At 33.7% G+C, this 22,106-nt stretch overlaps 1 protein-coding gene across 1 annotated transcript in view; it reads right to left on the minus strand.

Moving 5' to 3' along the window:
- LOC118194561 (glycine receptor subunit alpha-2-like) overlaps positions 1 to 16,469 on the minus strand; it is a 58,469-nt gene extending 42,000 nt beyond the window's left edge. The window contains exons 1-2 of the mRNA XM_035365707.2: positions 16,271 to 16,469; positions 13,061 to 13,143 (exon numbers count right to left, since the gene is read on the minus strand). Of these exons, the coding sequence (XP_035221598.1) occupies positions 13,061 to 13,143; positions 16,271 to 16,317 (130 nt within the window). The 5' untranslated portion in view covers positions 16,318 to 16,469. The remainder of the gene's footprint in view (positions 1 to 13,060; positions 13,144 to 16,270) is intronic.
- Between the last annotated feature and the right edge of the window lie 5,637 nt (positions 16,470 to 22,106).

Consider the following 22,106-nt stretch of genomic DNA (forward strand, 5'->3'; position numbering starts at 1 on the left):
TGAACTGTTATTTTAAATGTTAAGAAATACCGTGATATGGTAAAAGTGAAAGTAATGTTAAAAATTTGTTATTCGTGTGACTGTAAAGATTAAATCATGGCGAATATGTGGTAAAGGTTGAATGATGTAGTTAGGTTCTCTGACGCTACACTTTAGAGTTAGCCACTTTTAGAATAGTACCTCAGGGTTAGAGTTGAAAGTAGGGTGTGTTAAGAGGTCTCGTTATGTTGAATTTTAACACGTTAGTGTTTTGATTGTAGGAGGAAGTGTGGCACACGTAGACAGAAACACATTCGTGTTTGGTGTTCTTTTACAACACATGTCAGAGAGCACGGGGAGAGATAATTAAAATAGTCACGAAAGAAATAAGAATGTTAAGAGAAGTATATTCTATATGTTATTTGCAATGTCATTGTGTAACATTTCATTAAACTAGTTTTCCTTCCAGATCTCTGGAAGGAACCAGAATTGAATAAAGCTCCTGTTTAGATGCAGTACAGATGAAAAAAAAAGATTGTTGTATATCCTGGGAGCTGCTATTGTAACAAATTTCTTTCTTTTAAATTTTCTAGTTTCTAACGAAGTTATGATTGTAAAAGGTTGGCCTCGCGTTATATTCTAGAGCTAAAAGTTTTCAACAAGGTCGTTTTAGACCTCAGTTTCAAACTAATTAACTCTGGCGGGAAGTATGTAAGGATCTTAAGTTTTACTAACGTTTATTTTATTTTAAATCTTTACTATCACTTCTTATTTTCTACTTCCGGCCAGAATTATAAGCGTTAAGGATTTTATGCAAAGTTTGTCTGGCGAACGCCAAGTATTTAAGTGTGGCCTTTTTGCCAAGCGAAAGAGAGGAAGCAGTGAGTTCGAAGCAGGCCGCTTACCTTAGAAGTTACGCAGTTGCTATTTGCCTTCCAGGCCAGAGGTTTTAATCCTCTTGATAAATTACACGTATTGTAGTGTTCACAGTCTCTGTGCTACATACGCTTCCTGTTATTATAAGGCCAATCTTACACGTGTATTATTTTAAAGTTAAATTAGAGTTTAGTTTTATTTTGATATCTTTTACGTTAGACCCCGAGTGGAGGGTCATTGTATTCCGAAGTACGGAAGTCATTGTATATAAAGAAAAATAAAGGGTTTTGTATACCCTTCGTCTGTATCCTGTCTACTTACTACAATTAGTGAACATAGCTTTAGTAAGCTCTCTGTTCTTAGTCAGGTCCTTGTATGTTTCCGAAGAAGGTTAGAAGAAACATTGAACCTGATAGTGGCGCCCAACGTAGAAGAATAACCATGGCCGAGTTTCAAGAAGAACCTGTGCTGCCTGCAGAAACGGCTCAGAATCCAGAAATGCCAGCTGCCGCCCTGGAAGGATTTGGGTACATCGTCCAGACCATGCGCGCTTCGATGAAACCAGAAGCAACATTTAACGGAAACTCACCGGTAACCAGTTTTTTGGAAAAATTGGATGACCACTTCATGCTCTACCCCGTGCACGAGTTTCAAAAAGTTACCTTAGCTACCAGCGCTTTGAGGGGCCAAGCGCTTAACTGGTTCAAATGTATCGGCAGAAGTCTCTTGGGTCAAGCAGGAAGTCCCACCTATACTTACGAAAATTTCAAGACTGCCCTACCAAAAGCCTTCCCTGTTGTAAGGGATCGTGCGAAATTAGAAACGGAACTTTTTAGCATATATCAACAAAAAACTCTCGAGCTTTATTTTAAGAAAAATTCACGTTTTCAAGCTCTTGTATGGAAACCGTCCGGATCCTGAAATAATTCAAGTGATTTTGCCGAGGTTACTACCCCAAGTGCAAGACTTTATTGAATTGAGAAATCCGACTACACTGGAAAAGTTAGTTGAGCTAGCAATCCAGTTTGAAAGTAGAAGAACGGCGGACGTCGAAAGAAGACGCCAGTATCAACAGCGAAACCAATTTGGTACGCCAAGACTACAGCAAACTCAAGCATACGGCTACGGAGAAAAAGCGAATCAGTGGGCAAGGAAACCCGAGCATTCAAAAACAGCCGGCGAACGTCGACAGTTCAATAGCAACCCAGGAAAAAAGTCTCAAGGCCAGGGGAAAAAGAAGGAAAGCACGGAAAGGAAAAGTAATTTAAACTAAAACGGATTTCTGCTGACGAGAGGGTGCGGAAATCCGAAGGCCACGAAAACCCCTCTTCCTACAAGATAAATACAGTAATGGTGAAAAATTTGACTCTTCCGAAGATTGAAGTCTTGATAAATAATATCCCGGCCACCGCACTCCTGGATACCGGCGCGCAGTGTTCCTGTGTGGCAGAAGTCTTTTTTAGAAAGTATTTTCGCAAATACCGCATATATAATGCGGATAATACGACAGTATTAGCGGCGCAAGGAAAAGAATGTAAGTGCGTAGGTAAAGTACCTTTATATATCCGTATCAAGGACGAACAAGTAAAGGTGATGTTTTTTATAGTAAAGAATTTGCAAGCACATTTAATCCTAGGAATAGACTTTCTTTCAGACGCACAAGCTACACTGGATTTTAATGAAGCGTCCCTTAGGCTGACAATGAAACCAGTGCGTGTACAAAAGGTTGAACCGCCAAGGTTAAATCTTGACCACCTGCCTAATGACGAGCAAGATAGAATCCGACAAGTGGTAAGTGAATTTGCTTCCTTATTTAGTGATATTCCAGGATTTACTCAGGTTACTAACCATAGTATTGACACCGGAGATGCATTGCCGGTTCGTCAAAAACCATACCGGTATGATAAGAATAAGGAAAAAATTATAGAATGGCATATTACCGATATGCTACGTAAAAAGATCATAACGCCCATCTCAAGTAGTTATGCTAGCCCGGTGGTTTTATGTAAGAAAAATAATGACTATCCTTTGACGCATCCAAAAAGGTGGAGATTCGCTATTGATTACCGTAAATTAAATTCCATAACGAAATATCCGGTATATCCGTTACCGATCATAGAAGAAATTTTAAGGAACATAAAATCAACCAAATTTATGACGACTTTAGACTTAACGAATGGTTATTTTCAAATAGGGGTCAGGCCTGAGGACGTGCCTAAGACTGCTTTTATAACCAAGTCTGGCACTTATGCATTTTTGCGTATGCCGTTTGGCCTTTCAGGCGCCCCAGCAACATTTCAGCGATGCATGGACATTGTGTTAAGACCTGTTCTTGGAAAGTCCACATTTATCTATTTAGACGATATCATTATTACTAGTGATAATCTCGACCAACATATACAGGATTTAAGACAGGTGTTTTCTTTATTAAATGAGGCCGGTCTAAAAGTTAATGTCGAAAAGTGCAAATTTGCAGCCCCTGAATTAAAATATTTAGGTTACAAAATATCGCAAAAAGGGATCGAGACAGATGAATCAAAAATAATCGCTGTACAAAAGTATCCGACTCCAAACACGGCAAAGAAGCTCTCTTCTTTTCTAGGACTTTGTTCATATTATAGGTCCTTTATAAAAGATTTTGCGGCTATCGCTGAGCCATTGTTAAAATTAAAAAGGAAAAAGGCAAGATACTCGTGGACGGCCGAAGCCAATAGTGCTTTCGAAAAATTAAAACAAGCATTAACGCAAGCCCCTGTGTTGAAATTTCCTGAAAAGGATGAAAATTTAGAAATTTCAGCGGATGCTTCGGATTATGCGGTAGGAGCGGTACTTTCGCAAAATCAGCAGCCCGTGGCATTTTTTAGCCGAACTTTAAATCAAACACAAAGAAACTATTCCGCGACCGAGAGAGAGGCACTTGCAGTTCTGTTAGCAGTGCAAAAGTTCCGAGTCTATTTTGGAAAGGCGCCGATAACAGTATATTCTGATCATGCGGCGGTAACTAGATTGTACTCAGGGAAAAATTTATCCCCAAGGTTAATAAGATGGGCACTCAAGCTGCAAGAATATAATCTGGTAATCAAGCATACCCGCGGAAAGGAAAATATCGTAGCAGATGCCCTATCACGAATTAAGTTAGACGAACAGGGTAATACCGTAAAAGTTGCAATGCTTACAGCGTGTACAATAAATTCCCGAGAAACTGTAATAACCGAACTGAGTAAGGATCCTGAGTTTGGAAGTATTTATGAGTATTTGAAGGATCCTGAAAATTTTAGCCACCAAGATATTGTGGCGATAAGAAATAGGGCGGCCCATTACGAACTAATAGATGGTCTATTATTTCATACAAAAACTACGAATTCCAACAACGAATTTCGACCTGTTATCCCAGCTAGTCTTAGATTAAATATCCTGCAAGAGCTCCATGACAGCCCTTTAGCTTCTCATGCTGGTATTCGAAAAACTATCCAACGCGTACGCGAGGCAGTCTACTTTCCTGAACTGCAAAAGTTAACAAGGGCGTATGTCCAGTTCTGCCCAACATGTCAAGCCGTTAATTATATTAATTTCCGCCCGGCCGGGTTTCTAAATAGTATTAAATCCGAGTTTCCAAATGAAATAATTGGCATCGATTTATTGGGCCCTTTCCTAAAAAGTCAGTTAAATAAAAGTCGCTATCTCCTTGTTATGGTTGATCATTTTAGTAAATGGACCGAAATTGTCCCCTTAAAACGAGCCTCCGCGAAATTAGTTACTGATTCTATTTTAAATAAATATATTTTAAAATACGGGGCGCCCCTAAAAGTTATATCGGATAATGGTCCTCAATTTGTAAGTAATATATTTGAAGACATGTGCCAAAAACTGGGCATACGTCATTTAAAAATGGTCCCGTATCGGCCGCAATCAAATATAGCGGAACGGGTCAACAGAAATATAGTGAAAATTATCCGTAGTTATGTTAAAAATTTTCATAAAAGCTGGGATAACTATGTCAATGAATTTGCTTTCGCCCTTAGGACCGCAAAACATGATACAACGGGCAAAACTCCTGCTGAGTTATTTCTAGGCAGAAAGATTATAACACCGTTAGATAAACTATTTTATGTGCAACAAAGAGCCCCAGAATTTAAAATGGGTGATATAGAAAAACTAATAAAAGAAGCAAAAAAGAATACGGAAGTAGCACAAAGAAAACAGAAATTATATTATGACTTGAAACGATGGGGAGTAACTTATAAAGTAGGTGATGAAGTTTTAAAAATTAAGCATTCACTTTCTTCAGCACCAGAAGATAAAACTGCCAAATTTTTTCCACGATTTGAAGGACCATATGTTATAGAAAAAATAACTCACGCTGTTGTATTGTTAAAGGCCAGAAATGGTGAAACCTGTTCCGCAAATATTGATCAAATTAAGCCCTACTTCGATCGTAATAAAATGCAAATCTTTTCAGATCTTTTGCAGGATCCGGCACGGCAGACACCGCAGGTACAAGTTCCAGAGGTGGGAAAACGACAAGTACAAGGGCAAGCCAATGAGAGACAGAAGCAAGTGAAAAGAAAATTGCCCCGCGGAAAAATTGAAGGTAAAAAGAAAAAGAAGTCGTTCCACCGTCCAGAAAACAGAGTTCACGAACACCCCCAGAATGAAGAAGGGAGAAGGACGACGTATGTGAAGAGGACCAGGAGAAATGACGGCAACTATAACCCGGCTTTAAAACGGAAGATCGACTCATCCGACAGAACTCTCCGCAGCAAAAGTCGCCGAACTGCGGAAGGGCCATCAGCGGCGGAGCAAAAAGTACAAGAAAACTTTGAACGGCCAACAACGAGGTCCAAGCAGGATCACGACAGAAGTTTCCCGGTTCCGCCAAGACCAGCTGCCTTCAAACGGCCAAGACCACAAGCAGAGGAGAAAAGGAAGGTGTTCAAAGGTGGCCGTACTGGTGAAAAACGGAAGCTTCCAGAGGAAAGCACTGAAGGGCGAGCCCGTACAAGAAGGAGGATAAACCAAGCTAATATCTGCAGTACCTTTAAAGACTGGGCCCAGAAAAGGATGTCCGAATATTACAAAGATAAGTAAAATTTTATGTACTTTGCAAACTTAAGTTAATCTTTCGTTCTTACTGCAAGTGGCAGATTTCAAGAAGTTTTACCTCATGCGAGGTCTACCTTTATCGCCAAAAGTGCGAGAAATGAGTTGTGACCGATTTTCTTATGTTTTTAAATTACTCGTGCGTAAAACTAAAGTTGATGTATAATAGCGTTGTGTAAAGACTTAAATCTTGCAAAAAGTTATTGTATAAATTTTATTTAAAACATTCTAGCATGAAAGAAGTTTTAGTCTGAAAGACTTTTTGAAATGTAGTATTATTTCAATGTAGAAAGAATTGGCACTTGCTTTGAAAAGAATAGAAGTTAACAATGTACTACTAATGTATGTTTTCAAATTTGTAAAATTAACGGCATGTTGATATGTTCTTATATACATGTGAACTGTTATTTTAAATGTTAAGAAATACCGTGATATGGTAAAAGTGAAAGTAATGTTAAAAATTTGTTATTCGTGTGACTGTAAAGATTAAATCATGGCGAATATGTGGTAAAGGTTGAATAATGTAGTTAGGTTCTCTGACGCTACACTTTAGAGTTAGCCACTTTTAGAATAGTACCTCAGGGTTAGAGTTGAAAGTAGGGTGTGTTAAGAGGTCTCGTTATGTTGAATTTTAACACGTTAGTGTTTTGATTGTAGGAGGAAGTGTGGCACACGTAGACAGAAACACATTCGTGTTTGGTGTTCTTTTACAACACATGTCAGAGAGCACGGGGAGAGATAATTAAAATAGTCACGAAAGAAATAAGAATGTTAAGAGAAGTATATTCTATATGTTATTTGCAATGTCATTGTGTAACATTTCATTAAACTAGTTTTCCTTCCAGATCTCTGGAAGGAACCAGAATTGAATAAAGCTCCTGTTTAGATGCAGTACAGATGAAAAAAAAAGATTGTTGTATATCCTGGGAGCTGCTATTGTAACAAATTTCTTTCTTTTAAATTTTCTAGTTTCTAACGAAGTTATGATTGTAAAAGGTTGGCCTCGCGTTATATTCTAGAGCTAAAAGTTTTCAACAAGGTCGTTTTAGACCTCAGTTTCAAACTAATTAACTCTGGCGGGAAGTATGTAAGGATCTTAAGTTTTACTAACGTTTATTTTATTTTAAATCTTTACTATCACTTCTTATTTTCTACTTCCGGCCAGAATTATAAGCGTTAAGGATTTTATGCAAAGTTTGTCTGGCGAACGCCAAGTATTTAAGTGTGGCCTTTTTGCCAAGCGAAAGAGAGGAAGCAGTGAATTCGAAGCAGGCCGCTTACCTTAGAAGTTACGCAGTTGCTATTTGCCTTCCAGGCCAGAGGTTTTAATCCTCTTGATAAATTACACGTATTGTAGTGTTCACAGTCTCTGTGCTACATACGCTTCCTGTTATTATAAGGCCAATCTTACACGTGTATTATTTTAAAGTTAAATTAGAGTTTAGTTTTATTTTGATATCGTTTACGTTAGACCCCGAGTGGAGGGTCATTGTATTCCGAAGTACGGAAGTCATTGTATATAAAGAAAAATAAAGGGTTTTGTATACCCTTCGTCTGTATCCTGTCTACTTACTACAATTAGTGAACATAGCTTTAGTAAGCTCTCTGTTCTTAGTCAGGTCCTTGTATGTTTCCGAAGAAGGTTAGAAGAAACATTGAACCTGATAAGTTTTGGCCTGAAATAAAGCATCAGTTGGTCTTATTCAAAGTTTGTGTTTTTCGATCAGTCTGTATAGGAATTTATGATTTTTTGACTGTACCATAGAAAATTAATTTTGCACATTTCAAACTACAGATATTCTAATGCGGGCGCCAGTTAACCGCGAGAGCATGTACAAAGTAATGAAATAAGTCCTCTTCTCATTAGGCTTTACACTGGAGAAGTCTGCGTAGAAAAGAAACATGCCATCTAAATTACAAGATTAAGAGGAAATGTTTCAAGTATGGAATTGAGTAAAGGAGCTCTAGATTGGTGCAGAATATAGATATAACTACATTTTGTGTTTTATTACTTTCTAGCCGTCAAGGCTCTAGTAGTATAGTAGATGAATATACGAAGCAAAATTACGCTAATAATATACCATGATTTACAGAAATCAAAATGATGAAGTATTCAAAAATCTGCAAAAATTATTTACGTATTCTTCTCATAATTTGCATTTATAACCTTAAAATATGCATTTATTTAGAAGCTTTAAATCATAACTTTAAAAACATGTACTTATATCGGAAACTTCATTCCCAAAATTCTTTATATATACAAATTTTGGTAGTTTATTGCATCATAATTTTTCCTTTTTTTGATTTCTGTTGGTCTATACTTCTCCTTTTTAATTAATAGCATGATAATTAAGGTAATACTGTAGCTCAGTAATGCAGCCAAGACGGTACAGTGGTTAGTGACGCTGACTGCTGTATTAATACGAATCGTGACTGCCCAATTATGAAAATTTATGTTTTCTTGCTTTCAGTTCTTTATTTTTTTAATTCTTAGATATCTATTTATTTCGTCCATCTGAACTTCACTACCTAATAGTGACAAGACTGAAGAAAATTAAATGTACTGAAGATTTAAATTAATACACATTTCTTGCTCAATTAATTTAATTTATAGACAAATACTAGGATAGCATCTGATGGCTGAACAGTTAGAAGACTATTCTGAAAATTCAAGTTACAATTCCGAAATTGCTTATAATGAAGTGTCCGCTAAAAAAGATGTCAACTGCCTTATTTTCTTATACTCTAGATGCAATATGCATACAATAAAATTTCTTAGAAAAGGCATCTATTTTTCTGAAAACAATTTTAGTGGGTAGGATAGATTACGTAAATTATAAACTATTAATTTTTGTATACTGCCCTTCGAACAAAAGGTCCAACGAATGAAATATTCATTATACTTTAATCAGTTAAATATAAAGTTTATTTTCCTTAATTGCAAAATTTGCGAAGTTATAATATTATCACTTAATCGATCGTGAGATAAGTAAAAGATCCATATAAAATCAATTATACCCCAAGAATAGAACATCAACTTGGTCAACGCCCAGATTATTTTCTCAGAACGGAGCAAACCTTTTCCCTGTTTTCATAACGGATTGTTCATCAGGGATTAAATGGGACACCGAAGAAAGAATCAAAAGTTCTCTGTTGCATGCTTTCTTTTTTCTTCATTAAGAATCTGATAAGAAAAAACTAACATTTCAAATTTCTCCTAAAAAGTTAATTTTTCACGGCTTTCTCAGGTTTGCTACATTTTTGAGGCACAGCAAAGGTATTTTTTAAGGTTATCAAATTTCATTTAGTTTAGTTTACTACCATCTGCCTTCCTCGCCTCCTTAACAACATCAAGATATTTGAACAAGATTTCTCATTGTTTAGCTGAAACCTTTTTCATGCTACATAAAATTATAATTTAATTGCAAAATGATGCTATCTGCAGATAGATTAATTAAAATTCCATTGATTATAATTACTTACGGTTAAAACGTCTACAGCTAGGCAGGTATTAGTGCACAGAATATGCAAATAATGCAAACGTGAATAGAATTTTTAAAAAGAAAAATATTTTTCATCGAATTCATACTTTGATTAAATATAAAATTTTAAGTTTGAAAGATGTCAGGTGATAGATCGGGGGGGGGAGAAAACCGCGGCTCTCATGTGGCCCAGCCTTTTTGTGCGATCCGTTTAAGTCCACTTCATAGTATAGAGTCCATAGTTCATAGTATAGAGTCCACTTCATAGTGTTAGGTTTCGCGAGTTTTGAGTAGAGACACTGGCGGGTGTTTAAAATCAAATCTTATCAATTGATAAGCCTTAAAATCATTTTATTCTTCATCACATGCGCTTTAACTGATAACACCGTGACTAATCACAAATTAGAATCTAAATCTTTTCAATTCTCACAAATATTTTATGCAGACGCCCGCAAGAATTGGATTTGAAACACCCGCCATAAAAGTTGGCAGTGATTGCATATCATATACGGGACTATCGCGAGACGCCAGCGAGAAGAGACTACTTTGTCACAAGAATTGTATGTAAGCGCTCTTCGTTTTTCTATCCGTACGTATCAAAGTCAAACTAAGCTGTTTCTCTTTGCTTATTCTAGCCGAACATTGAAACAGATGCGCACAATGTTACGTGTGCTCGATACTGACAGTCGCTCACAATTATCCAAAAGTTATATTTCGCGACAGGTTTTCCAGTTTAATTTAAAAAAATTTACAAATATTTGACTTGTCAGAGCGTCACTATACTAAAAAAGTTAGTCAGAACTTTTAAATTAAAAGATTAATTGCATCAACCGAAAACTAATTTTCTTATGATTTTTCGTAAAACAGTTAAAAAAATGTCCTCGAAACAAACAAAAGCACAAAAAGTTGAGGACGAAAGTAGAAGTTTTAATAAAAAATAGAAATTGGAATATTTTCCCCCTTTTGCAAGATACAAAGCTTTTTGCCTTTTGTGCTCTGATGAAGTATCCGTGCTAAAAGAATGTAATATTAAAGGGCATTAGACACGAAATATGACACACATTGTAAAAATCATCCAATGTAAAATGCGGAAGAAATGGAGAAAAGCATTTTACAGTAACAAAATTTATTTACAGCTCAAAATTTTTAATTAAATTTTGCAGTGAAATCTAGTTACACTGCTAATCAAATTTTAGCCATAAAAATGAAATCATTTCTTGATGGAGAGATGATTAAGGAATGGTTAACTGCAGTCGTAGAAATAGCTTTTTCTTATGACAAAGACATTACTTCCAAAATTAGTTTGTCAAGATAAAGAATTCAAGGACTGAAGACCTGTGAGAAAACATTACTACAGCTTTAGGTGAACGCATTGAAAAATTTGAATGGTGTTCCTTCGCACTTGATGAAAACTGTGACATTAGTGATACATCAAAACTAGCGATATTTGCAAGAGTTATAGATTCCGGATTTAATATAACCGAAGAATTGGGTTTATTAATGCTAATGACAGGAATTGCAATAAGTAAAGACTTGTGCAACGAACTAAATCGATGTTGGAGATTTTATTAATTTCATTGGAAAAGATTGTCTGCATATCAACCGATGGAGCACTTGCAATGGCAAGCATGAATGTAGGAGTCGTGGGAATATTATTTAATAATATACAAAACTTGACTGGAAGAGAAATACTATTTGTTAATCACTGCATAAGTTATCAACGGACTCTTTACATATGCTTAATGTCATCATGCCCGTAGTAAAACTTACTAATTTTAACAAATTGTGAGCATTAAATGACTGCGAACTTAAAGAATTTTCAAAATGTTTGGTAAGTGAATATAGTGATATAATTTATAACATAGAAGTACTCTGGTTGAATAGAGGTGATATGCTAAAAAGAGTATATAACTTAATAAAATGAAATCCTGTCACGTATGGCTTGAATAATAACTTTAAGGAAAAAATAACTTTGTATATAATATGTTTCATATAATTAAAGTATTTGAAAGCAAACTTAAAATTTGGAATTAACGTCTGTTGTCAAACAACACGTGACATTTTCCATACTTGAGAGAAAAAGCTCGTTCAGAAATACGAAAATATGCCCAGAAAATACGAAAATTACTAAGCGAACTTGAATCTATAATTAAAATATTCAGCTCGAAGAAAACCGTTCTTAGTTCTAATATTTTTTATTGTCATTTAATATAGACGTGGAAACAGCTAACAGTTCTGGATGAGTTAAAAATCGAGTTGATAGATTTACAAAGCAATAGTTTAAGTATTTCATTGAAGAAATAAATTTGAGAATGTGAACATCCAAAACTTTTATCAAAACTGCACGATTTTCGAAACCAATCCACTATTTGTTACACATGCTGAGCAAATAATGACACTTTTGGGGAGTAATTATGTTTGCGAGTAATTATATTCTGCAATAAAAATAATTAAAAGCATCAGCCGAGTAAAAATAACCTTTAACATAAATAGATGAAAGAAGAAGATCATACAGCAAAATATAGGCTATAAACTGTGATTTAAATGAGTGAGTGGATTCAAAACACACGGTTTGTCTGCTAAAAGACTGCAATAATGTATTAAATATTAAGCTAAGACATTTTAGTTCACTAAAATGTGAACATTTTATGATGAGTTAAAGTTTTATCAATATAAACAAATTTAATATCTAATTTTAAATAGTAATAGATACCAAGGTATACTTAAAGTTCATAATATATTAATAATAATATGTTTTTAATTTAAGAATTTAAGAATAACCTCTTAAATGAAAAACTTTCTTAACAGCTCAGTAGTAGTAAGCAATATACGTATATGTAACGTTTTTAATAAAAATGTTAATTAAAGCCAGATTTCATTTGATGAAGGAATTTTTCTATTAATTGACTTTTAGCTATAAAAATATAGAAATGCCTAGGGCTTCTCTTTAATTTGAACGACAATTAATATCTTTCATGTAGACTCTGTCATTCTGAGACACTCAAGCTCCCTCAGAAGATACAAAATGGCTTAGCAATATAAAACCAGAAGAAGGCCATAGTATGTGATATACTGTTATTGCTGTTTAGCGTGACCTTACTAATATTCAGAATTGTTCCAGTATCTTCTAGAACTTACGAACAAAACTATCTTGATAAGAATCTAGTGTGTGACTATTTACTTCGAACTTACTGGTAAGTGCATCTTCCTTGATCTGTTTTAGCTTTGGGAAGTAAAAAATTTTAATATTTAGCTAGCAATTCTTTCAAACTTTTAACATTTTTTAAAATCTGTTGATGGTTCATTGCTTACTGCTTTATTTGAAACGTTTCTAAGAAGGCCTCAGACGTTTCAGTTATTCAGGTTACAAACAAGATCAGCTCTATTTGTATTTATTTTAAAATTTTAAGTTAAGTTTGCAAATTATGTTAAAATTCAAACCCCACTCCAAAGAGGAAAAACGTTAGGTAGTTGTAAGACGAGGAAAATAGTTACGTTAGAATCCATCAATGCTTTAAGTGAAGTTTTATATTAACAGAAATGTAAAATGTAGCTTAAAAAGAAATAATTTTATTTTATTCAATTTCAGAATTATAGAAAGAAAGTATCGAATAATTACAAACCTTTTATTACTTTAGGTGGTAAAAGTTTATCGTAACCTGGAGGAACAATGTCGCTGACTGTCAATGGCTTTGCAAATGAAAAGCTATAATTTAACGAAACGAAAATTAAGTTTCAAACACATAATGCACAAATTTATTTTTGCACTTTATAAATTAGACAGCATAATTAATACAAGGCTTAAATTAATAATTTGTGTAGTCGTAAAAATCTGGAGTGTTTTAGTAATGATGTACAAGTAATTTGGAAGTAATATAAGAGGAAAAAGTGTGGGAATAGTTGAACAGCAACATGATCATCATCCTCATCAAGATCATCATCATGATCACCATGATCATCATCATTATCATCATCATCATCATCATCATCATCATGATCATCATAATGATCATCATCATCATCACTGTAAGTGTCTCTCTATAACTTGCAAAAAATTAAACAGATATATATTATGATGCTGCTGCTGCTGATGATCATGATGATAATAATAATAATAATGATGATGATGACGATGATCATGATCATGATGAGGATGCTGATGATGATCATGATGATGATGATGATGAGGATGATGATGAGGATGATCATTGATCATGATGATGATCACTATAATGATGATGATGATCATGATGATGATGATGATGATCTTGATGATCATGATTATGTTCATGATGATGATGATCATGGTGATGATCATTATGATGATCATGTTGATGATGATGATCATGATGATGAGGATGATAATGATGATAATCATGATGATGATGATGATTATGTTCATGATGATGATGATCATGAGGATGTTGCTGCTGATGAATGATGAATGATGGAATAGTGATTTGTGACCACGAATATCTAGTTCTCTTATAGATAATCCGAAGCCAGTGCATGAAAAAAAACGAAGACAATTTATAGACAATAACGACTCAATTTATAGGGACACCAAGAGAATTTTTTTGCCTTCGTACATAGCTTTTTTGGCCTTAATACAATATTATAATTTTCTCTCCCTCTGAAATTCCCTTATGTAACTTAATTGTATTGCTCAAAGTGACACAACGGCTTCTACTCACTCAGATATCACTTTTATGATCTGGATTCCTATTTAAGAATGTATGCAATCTATACAGCGTACTTCTATACTGCATGAAGTTGAAATAACAAATGAGCATATAAATTTAGAGAGAGAGAGAGATTGGGCAACTGATATCCAGAGCTCTTTTATCCTGATTGAATTTGCAAGAATGATGCGCTGTTAGTGGGAAAGTTATATTTTATTTGTAGATACGCGAGAAGGCGCGCTAATCTAGCAGTCAGGTTCTTTGCCTTTAATATTTGATTTTTAAATAATTGAAATACTATTGTCATCTCAGGCCCCCAAGCAGAGGAACTGCAGTTTTTATTAATCTTTTAGTTGTGCAATTTCTAGATGTACTACTAACAAATGTTTTAGTTGCTTTTATACAATTATTGTTACAACTTTGCTTTGTTTTTGTATACAGCTAAGTTAGAAACTAGACAAGAAGACTTCTGGAATTCTGAAGTCCAGTAAATTACGCTGTGTTTAGATTAAGTAAAATTATAGTTTGTTCTTTTAACTACAAATACTCGAGTCTCATCACTAGCCGAGTGGTTAAAGTCTCCGCCCAGGCGAACGAGTTGGCTGCATGATTGGTTTTGATGGATTTCTCCAAGTTTAACGTGGATACGAGCCAAGTTTCTATCATATTCAAATAAACTAATCTACAAATATTTAAACACCAGTGTATTTATTAATTCACTGGCAAAACCTAAGATTTACCAACAGTGAGGGGTAAAATAATTAATTTTCTTAAATTATATTTGAATTTTGAACTTCTTCCAAGAGATGATCATTGCGAGGATTTACCGATCAGGTCCGGTAAAAGCAACCATAATTGTTACGTCAGTACAACACTTTTAACATTCCTAGAGTACATTGCCATAGTCAAAATATCCACAATAGTTTTACCAACGTAAATTAAAGAAAAAAATACATTAGAGTTCTGATTATCCGACCTTCAATTTTAAAGTCTATTCCTGTATCATGTCTTTCTTATGCCAATGACTAAACAGATAAAAAATTATTGAAGCAAATATCTGTGAGAATAAATTTTGTATTTTTACTGTATTTTTTGGCACTTTATTTTCTTTTTTATTTCTTACGAGTATATCTTATTCAAATTAATCTTGTGAAATAAAAAATGAAACGTTTAAATAAGTGTTATATTCAACGCAGAACTGGAAATTATATCGAGAAGCACAAGAAAAAATTAAATTTTTGGTTACACTATTTTTGCATCTTTTCATGTAAGTAGTCACTGAGCTTCTCGACATTATCTCTAATGGTTTGTTCCGGGTTGCATAGGAGATGGATTTAAATGTTTTATTTTTATTTTGCAATGTTTCAACCAGTTGCTGCAACTATCAGCACGTAACTGGATTAGGTTTTTGAACCGCTATTTACTTTGTGTTTATTCATTATACAACTTGACGTCTAACCTTATTAATTTTGAGTAACGAATAGATACTTCGTATTTAATCGTTATATAACTTGAAGTTTATCCTTAATTTATTATTTTTTATGTTCCACATAGATGTGAATTCCGGTATTTTAAGTTACAACTAGTTCACAAAATGAAATTATCATTTTTATCTGTATTTTCATTCATAACCAGCATTTGAAACTTATTTAAGAAGTCATTTTTTAAATATAATTTTTCAATGGAATATTTCAACTTTTTTGTTAACCATTAGAAAATGCAACTGTGAAAACTAACTAATGTGAAAAATTATGTTTCCTTGATTGTAATCTTTATTGCAAACTTAAAAAATTTTTCTTTAAAAATTATCAAATTACATATCGCTATTTAGATCATTGCTTATTTTAAAATTAAAACACAAAGGGCTAAAATAAAGCACTTTACGGACGCACAAATGTTTCATTTTGAGAGGGGAATGGTAATTTCAAAATTTAAAAGAAAAGCTATTAATAACATATATTTGTTTCAAAATATTGACACTAAATCTTTACTTATTCAAAAATAAAACTTAAATTAATTTACTTCCGCGATTACAAAAGTAAAATATTTACCGATATACACACATATATATATATATCAGATGTGACTCAAATTCCTTAAAAAATTCAAATAAATAATTTTAATGCTACTGATTTTAATGCTACTATTTACCATGCAATCCAAAGAACTTCGAAGGCGACTAGGAAGATCTGCATCATCCTTGCCTAGCGAACAATCGGTTAACAGAGTGAGATTTAAATATCAAGTATTAAATCCGCTGGTGCTAAAGCGCCAACAAACTACCATCAAATCTATCTTTAAACCCACTCAGCGTCTCGGAAAGTGCAAGGTGACTTACTCGAAAATCCGATTCAGTTGCTGATGAATGGTTTCCAAAATGTTAAACAGTTTTTTGACGGAGTATTTGGAAAGAGTAGAAGAGTTTGTTTTTGTCTCCCACTCTTACAAGCGGCAACTTTTCCTGTGCCAATATAAGCTAATGAGCGTCACAGAAAGACAAATCACTTTATGTTCATGGATCTTTTTTTGTTTTTTCTCTTAATTGAGAAGAAACTTCTGCCAAGAGAAAGACAAATTTGTTGTCTTGTAAGATTAATCGGATAGGATGTCAAAATATTTCCTAGGTGCTCTAACGAAATTGGAGAACAAGAATAGAAAAGAAATTATAACCCACTTTCAATTTTACAGCAGAAATTGTAATATTTTGAAATTCTTATTAATCGTTAGGGTATATTTACATACAAAAAAAAAAAAAATTATCTGAAAAGTACTTTACCTCCCCTGATATATATATATTTATACATGCATTCTTTGCTGCAAATATTATTTATTATTCATCAGTAAAATACTGTTAGTAAAGCGTGTATAGAATCTCGTTTTCTTGGGTAGCATAAACTATAAGACCTAAAATACTGTATAAGGAATTATCATCAAGTCTTTGTTACGACGAAAAGTCAGAAGAAGTACATAAAGAACCATTTATTCACTCAATATAATTTCATAGATGGCCCCACTTGGGCATACACAAACGCCAACACTTCTGGCTTAACTCAAACAGGTAACGCTGAGCTAAAAGTTAAATGTAGTAAGTTTAGCCTAACGACTCACATGATAATTTGAAGCGCAGGAAGACTCTGACTTGTAGTACTCGGCGTAAACAAGTTTAATGGCTAGAAGCGCTCAATGCCACAGAACTCTAATCACTAGTTGTTCAAGATATCAACGTGGCCTTCAAGCAGCATAACACGCTCTAAAATCACCTTCCAAAACCTTCCCTCAAATACTTCCTCTTTCTACCTCATTTGAATACACGCGCTAGCTTATTAACATTCTGGCAAGAAAGCGTGGGTGGAAATGAGAATCAAAGGAAAGTTGCTTAAAAATAAAATTTAACTGTTATCTAAATTAAATGAACCTCCATAAGTGTAAACAGCTCACAAGTCCACAGCTGTAAACTATAGAGGTTTAAATAACATAAAAAATTGAAAACTTTCATTTAAATCTTATAAAATAGTTAATGAACTAAAAGGCAAAAGGTAATTGAATTGATAAAACCACGACGGCTACCTGCTTACTAGAAGGGATGCCTTCTTAGAAGACTTTGAGAGGAAAACTGGCTTATCGTCACGTTACTCATGGGAAAATCCACGAAAACCAACTATGCAGCCAGCCCACTCACCTGGGATTGAACCCAAACCAAAACGAAATACCAGCATTAATGAACTAAAAGAAGAAAAATAATTTAATTCACAGTTTAATGGGATCAAAAGGTTAAATAATTATATTTACAAAATTTATATTCTATTTTATACCACAAATAATAAAAGTGTGGAGCGCCATTAATGTAAAGATAATGGCTTACACTTTTGATAGTGTAATTCAATTATTATATTTCTTTATTCAGGCGTGCGCGCTTTTATTATTCATGATAAAAGTTTGTAGATAGATTTTGCAAAGAGAATTATTTAATCTCTTGCTTCCATTAAACTACATAATAATTATTTTCTTCTTATTCTTGTAATAATAAAAATTATTTTTCTTCTTTTAGTTCATTATTTATTTTATGAGTGATAAATAAAAGTTTATTTCATCAAATCGTGTTCCATTGCACTACCTAGGTCAAGATTATCTCTTCTTACTTTCGAATTGAGAATTCAGTTCTACAAAATTAAGCATTTACGTCCTTTGCTTAAAATACCCTGTTTTTAATTAAAATCAAGTGAAAAAAGTAGCGCGATTCTTAATTATGTAAAAAACTAGTAATATTTTTATCACAGGCAAAAAATTAGTAATATCTTATCCTATTTGCAACTACAGTGAATTTCTTTAATTAACGCATTCCTTTGGTAATTTCTCCATGAAGGCATTCCTCTCTTTAAGCAATACCCTTATGAGCTTTGACATATCCAATTAACTTAACCTAATCTATTTATATTATCTCTATATCTACCTTCAGATGAATTCTAATTATGAGATAATGAATATTACACACAGCAACAGCTTAAGGCTACTTATTACAAAGGGTGCTAGGGACCCTAAACTGATAGGCTGACAACAAATTATTTGACACCCCTCTGCCAAGGAATACGAATATGAATGCCAAAGAATACGAATCCCATTTCAAATTCTTTGCCTCTATTTCTGCTATCGGACAGATCAGCAGCTTGGATTTCTTCTTGCAATTAACGAAACGAAGGATCCAGGAATCCGAATGTATGGTTGTTACAAAGAAGTTTTTATTTCCCAGTTTGACGATGTTTCTAAACATGCCTTTTCCACTCAACTACAAAATAATGATTGTTTGTTTTCGTTTCCTCTTTCCAGTGCCATTACTTCCATTTCTTTTTTTCCTTTCTTTCTTTCTTTCCTCTGCGCCATTTTGTTTCCTACAACCATTTTGTGAGTTCCAGGGCTATTGCGACATGTTACACTTAGCATCTGGTGTTCCTTTTACATGGTTGATAACCTATGAAAGTTTCTTGACGATTTTCATCAGAATGTCCAACAGTTTTTACTTGTATGATTTGTTAATGCTGTCATATTAGTCTGTGCAGCAAAGTGTCATTTAATTAATCTGAGTTGGAGAAACATTAACAAGTACGAGTACAGTTTGCTAAATTAGAAAGAATCAAATCTGTTTTTTAAATGCATATTATAGATGTTTTTGAACACTGAAAATGTAATGTCTCGTTCAGTCCCAGATAATACTTTTTAGAATTATCATGCAAGTATTATCAAATTCAACACTTCTTAGACTTGATTGGATGATGTCTAACACTTCCGCTTTCACGACTATTAAATGCTAAAAGCCCTAAAAATAAAGGAAGCTTTTTGTTTTGTTGTTTTAGCTTTGCAGATATTGATTTGAAAATTATGAGCAAAAAGTCTGAAGGGAAAAATTCCAACAACAATCACTGAAATAAATTTGAGAAATTTATGCTTTCAAAATACAGATCCTAATAATGCTTTTCATGTCCAGTGTGAAGGAAAATGCATCTTATCATATCCTCTAAACTACCGAATCAATAACAGCGTGTGCATCACAGTAAAAATAACATGCCAAATAACAATTATAGGATAGTTCAAATAACAGGAATAAACGGTAATTGTTATGGGTTTGCAGTACGAGTTTCGAAAGTTTGCGTACAAAACCTTCTTTACCTGCAGAAGTGAAAATGAGGAAAAATCGGTGTTCACGTGATACCAATGAAAAAATGGACTAGAAAATTCGAGAAAGTTCCATCAACAAGCGAAAACACAGGCTAATGTCACCACCTATTGATGAAAAATAAAACAGCTATGAAATAATTTCTTTAAAAGTAAATTAGAACTGGAATTTGGATCATTAACTAGAACTGGAAGATTTTAATGAATGTGAAACGCCCGTAGAAAATTTAGTTCACCAACGGAAGACGTTTTTTGAATAATTTTAGCTGCAAAAAAATTAGGATTTTTTTAACTAACAATGTCGAGCAACACGGAATTTATTTATTTATTATTATTTTTATTTATTTAGCTTTTCCTGACATATGCTTCACGTTCCTTAGTGCAAAGTTTTAAGGCTATTTTAAGGCAAATTTTACTTACTTAAAATTACTAATTAATTTAATTAGTTAATTTTACATACTTAAAAGTACTTAGATTCCTTAGTAGAAAGTTTTAAGACTCTATTAAACCACATTGCAAAGCAATACTTTATATACCCTAAGAGTTCACATCTGGAATGAGGTCTTCAACTATGGAACTGCGAATTTTATTGATAGGAGGAAAACGAAACAAAAGATAAACTTCTGTAAAATGCGTGCAGTTTTATAGCTAATAGATGAAAAGAAAGGAGTGACTACAAAATACTCATAATCCCTTAAAACGGGAGTAGGTTTAATTATGTCAAGATGAGAATTTTTTAACTGCTTGGTTAATAACATAAGGTGAAAAGTTTCTGCGAAAATTTAATTCTTGATCAAGAGCCGATGGAGGAGGGGGGCAGCAAACTAAGAATTCTCGAAAAAAGAAGGAATCAAAAGAAGTTAACTTCTCTTTAATCGGATTTGAGAAGCTCTGAAGTGTGGTGGAAGGTAAACAGATGAAGGTTTACGGTATAGATTATTACTGAAATGAGAGAAAATGATACAGAATTTTGGACACAAATTCGTAAATTCGTAAGTTGAAGCTTGTATATCTCTAAGTCAATTTTCGACGTATTTACCTTATGATGGACCTGAGCAAGGACTATTTGCAATGCAGGAAAATTTTTCACATAGTTGAGGGATTAGCCTTGGGAATTCCTCTCAGCCCTATTCTTTCTGAGATACATATATGCATTTATTATGAACCAAATTATTTGAAATATTAAACTCCCCTGTGTGGTTCCGCTACACACTGGCGATACTTTGTGTAAAATTCAATGAAATAGCAGTTAATACATACCTTGAGGCTGCTTTAACTCTTTTGTTAAACGCGTTCTCAAATAGTAAATTTCTTCGTGTAAAAATTCAAACGTTCATCAGAAACCACAGCAGTGGTATAATTATTGAAACATTTAAAACACATTAAGTTTACAGACACATTTTTTACGGCTTTGACAGATACGCAAAATACTGTAAAATTCGATCATGCTACATTTCGAAATCAAAACTCACAACTTAAAAAAAAAAAAAAAAAAAAAAAAAAAAAAAGTTATATAAACATTATTAAGTTCAGGGAAGGAAACTTTCGCTATATCCTCCCTCGTTTTGTCATTCAGATATTTTTTATAACTGAAGTTCAACGATACTCAAAATCGTAGGTTCATTCTGTCTCTTTTTCAAGATCGCCCGATTTCCAGATAATTCTCTTAAACGATGTGAATTCCTGCTATCTGGGTCAGCTAACGAATTTTAGGTTGTTAGCTGTTCCCACCAAATTTCCTCCATTGTCGGAACAGGTGACAGGTGACAGCAAGGTCCGGACACCCGGGTGGCTTTCACTGACTTATCGGGTATCGTCCCGATAAGTCCAGAAAAACTGTCCAGAAAAAGAATATTTCAAACAGGGGCAGAAAGTCGAAAACAGGGGTATTACGGATTCCTATAATAACAATGCTTATTATACAATATAAAGATACTTACATCAAAAAGTGCTGTTACTATGTTGAATTACCACAGTAGTAATACATCGCATTACATTATATATTAATAATGCACTATTATAATAGTCGACACAGGGACGATAAATTTATATGTACAGTAATAAAATTTCCTGAACTCCACAGACATTGCAGAGCGGTATCAATGCGCGTTGTATAACCTATAGCTATATATATTATACATTAATATTACATGCATAGATACAATACATTAATACACAGATAACATAAAAGGCGCATTCGATATATTAATACATTATACATTAATAGTGCACTCTATATATTAAAACATACAACAACAAAAAGTACCTAAACTCTTCAAACATTTTGGAGAGCAATACCAATGCGCATTATGCAACTTAT

Source organism: Stegodyphus dumicola, chromosome X1 (assembly GCF_044657685.1).
Source record: "Stegodyphus dumicola isolate Sdum_Otavi_A_Nest chromosome X1, ASM4465768v1".
NCBI lineage: Eukaryota > Metazoa > Arthropoda > Arachnida > Araneae > Eresidae > Stegodyphus > Stegodyphus dumicola.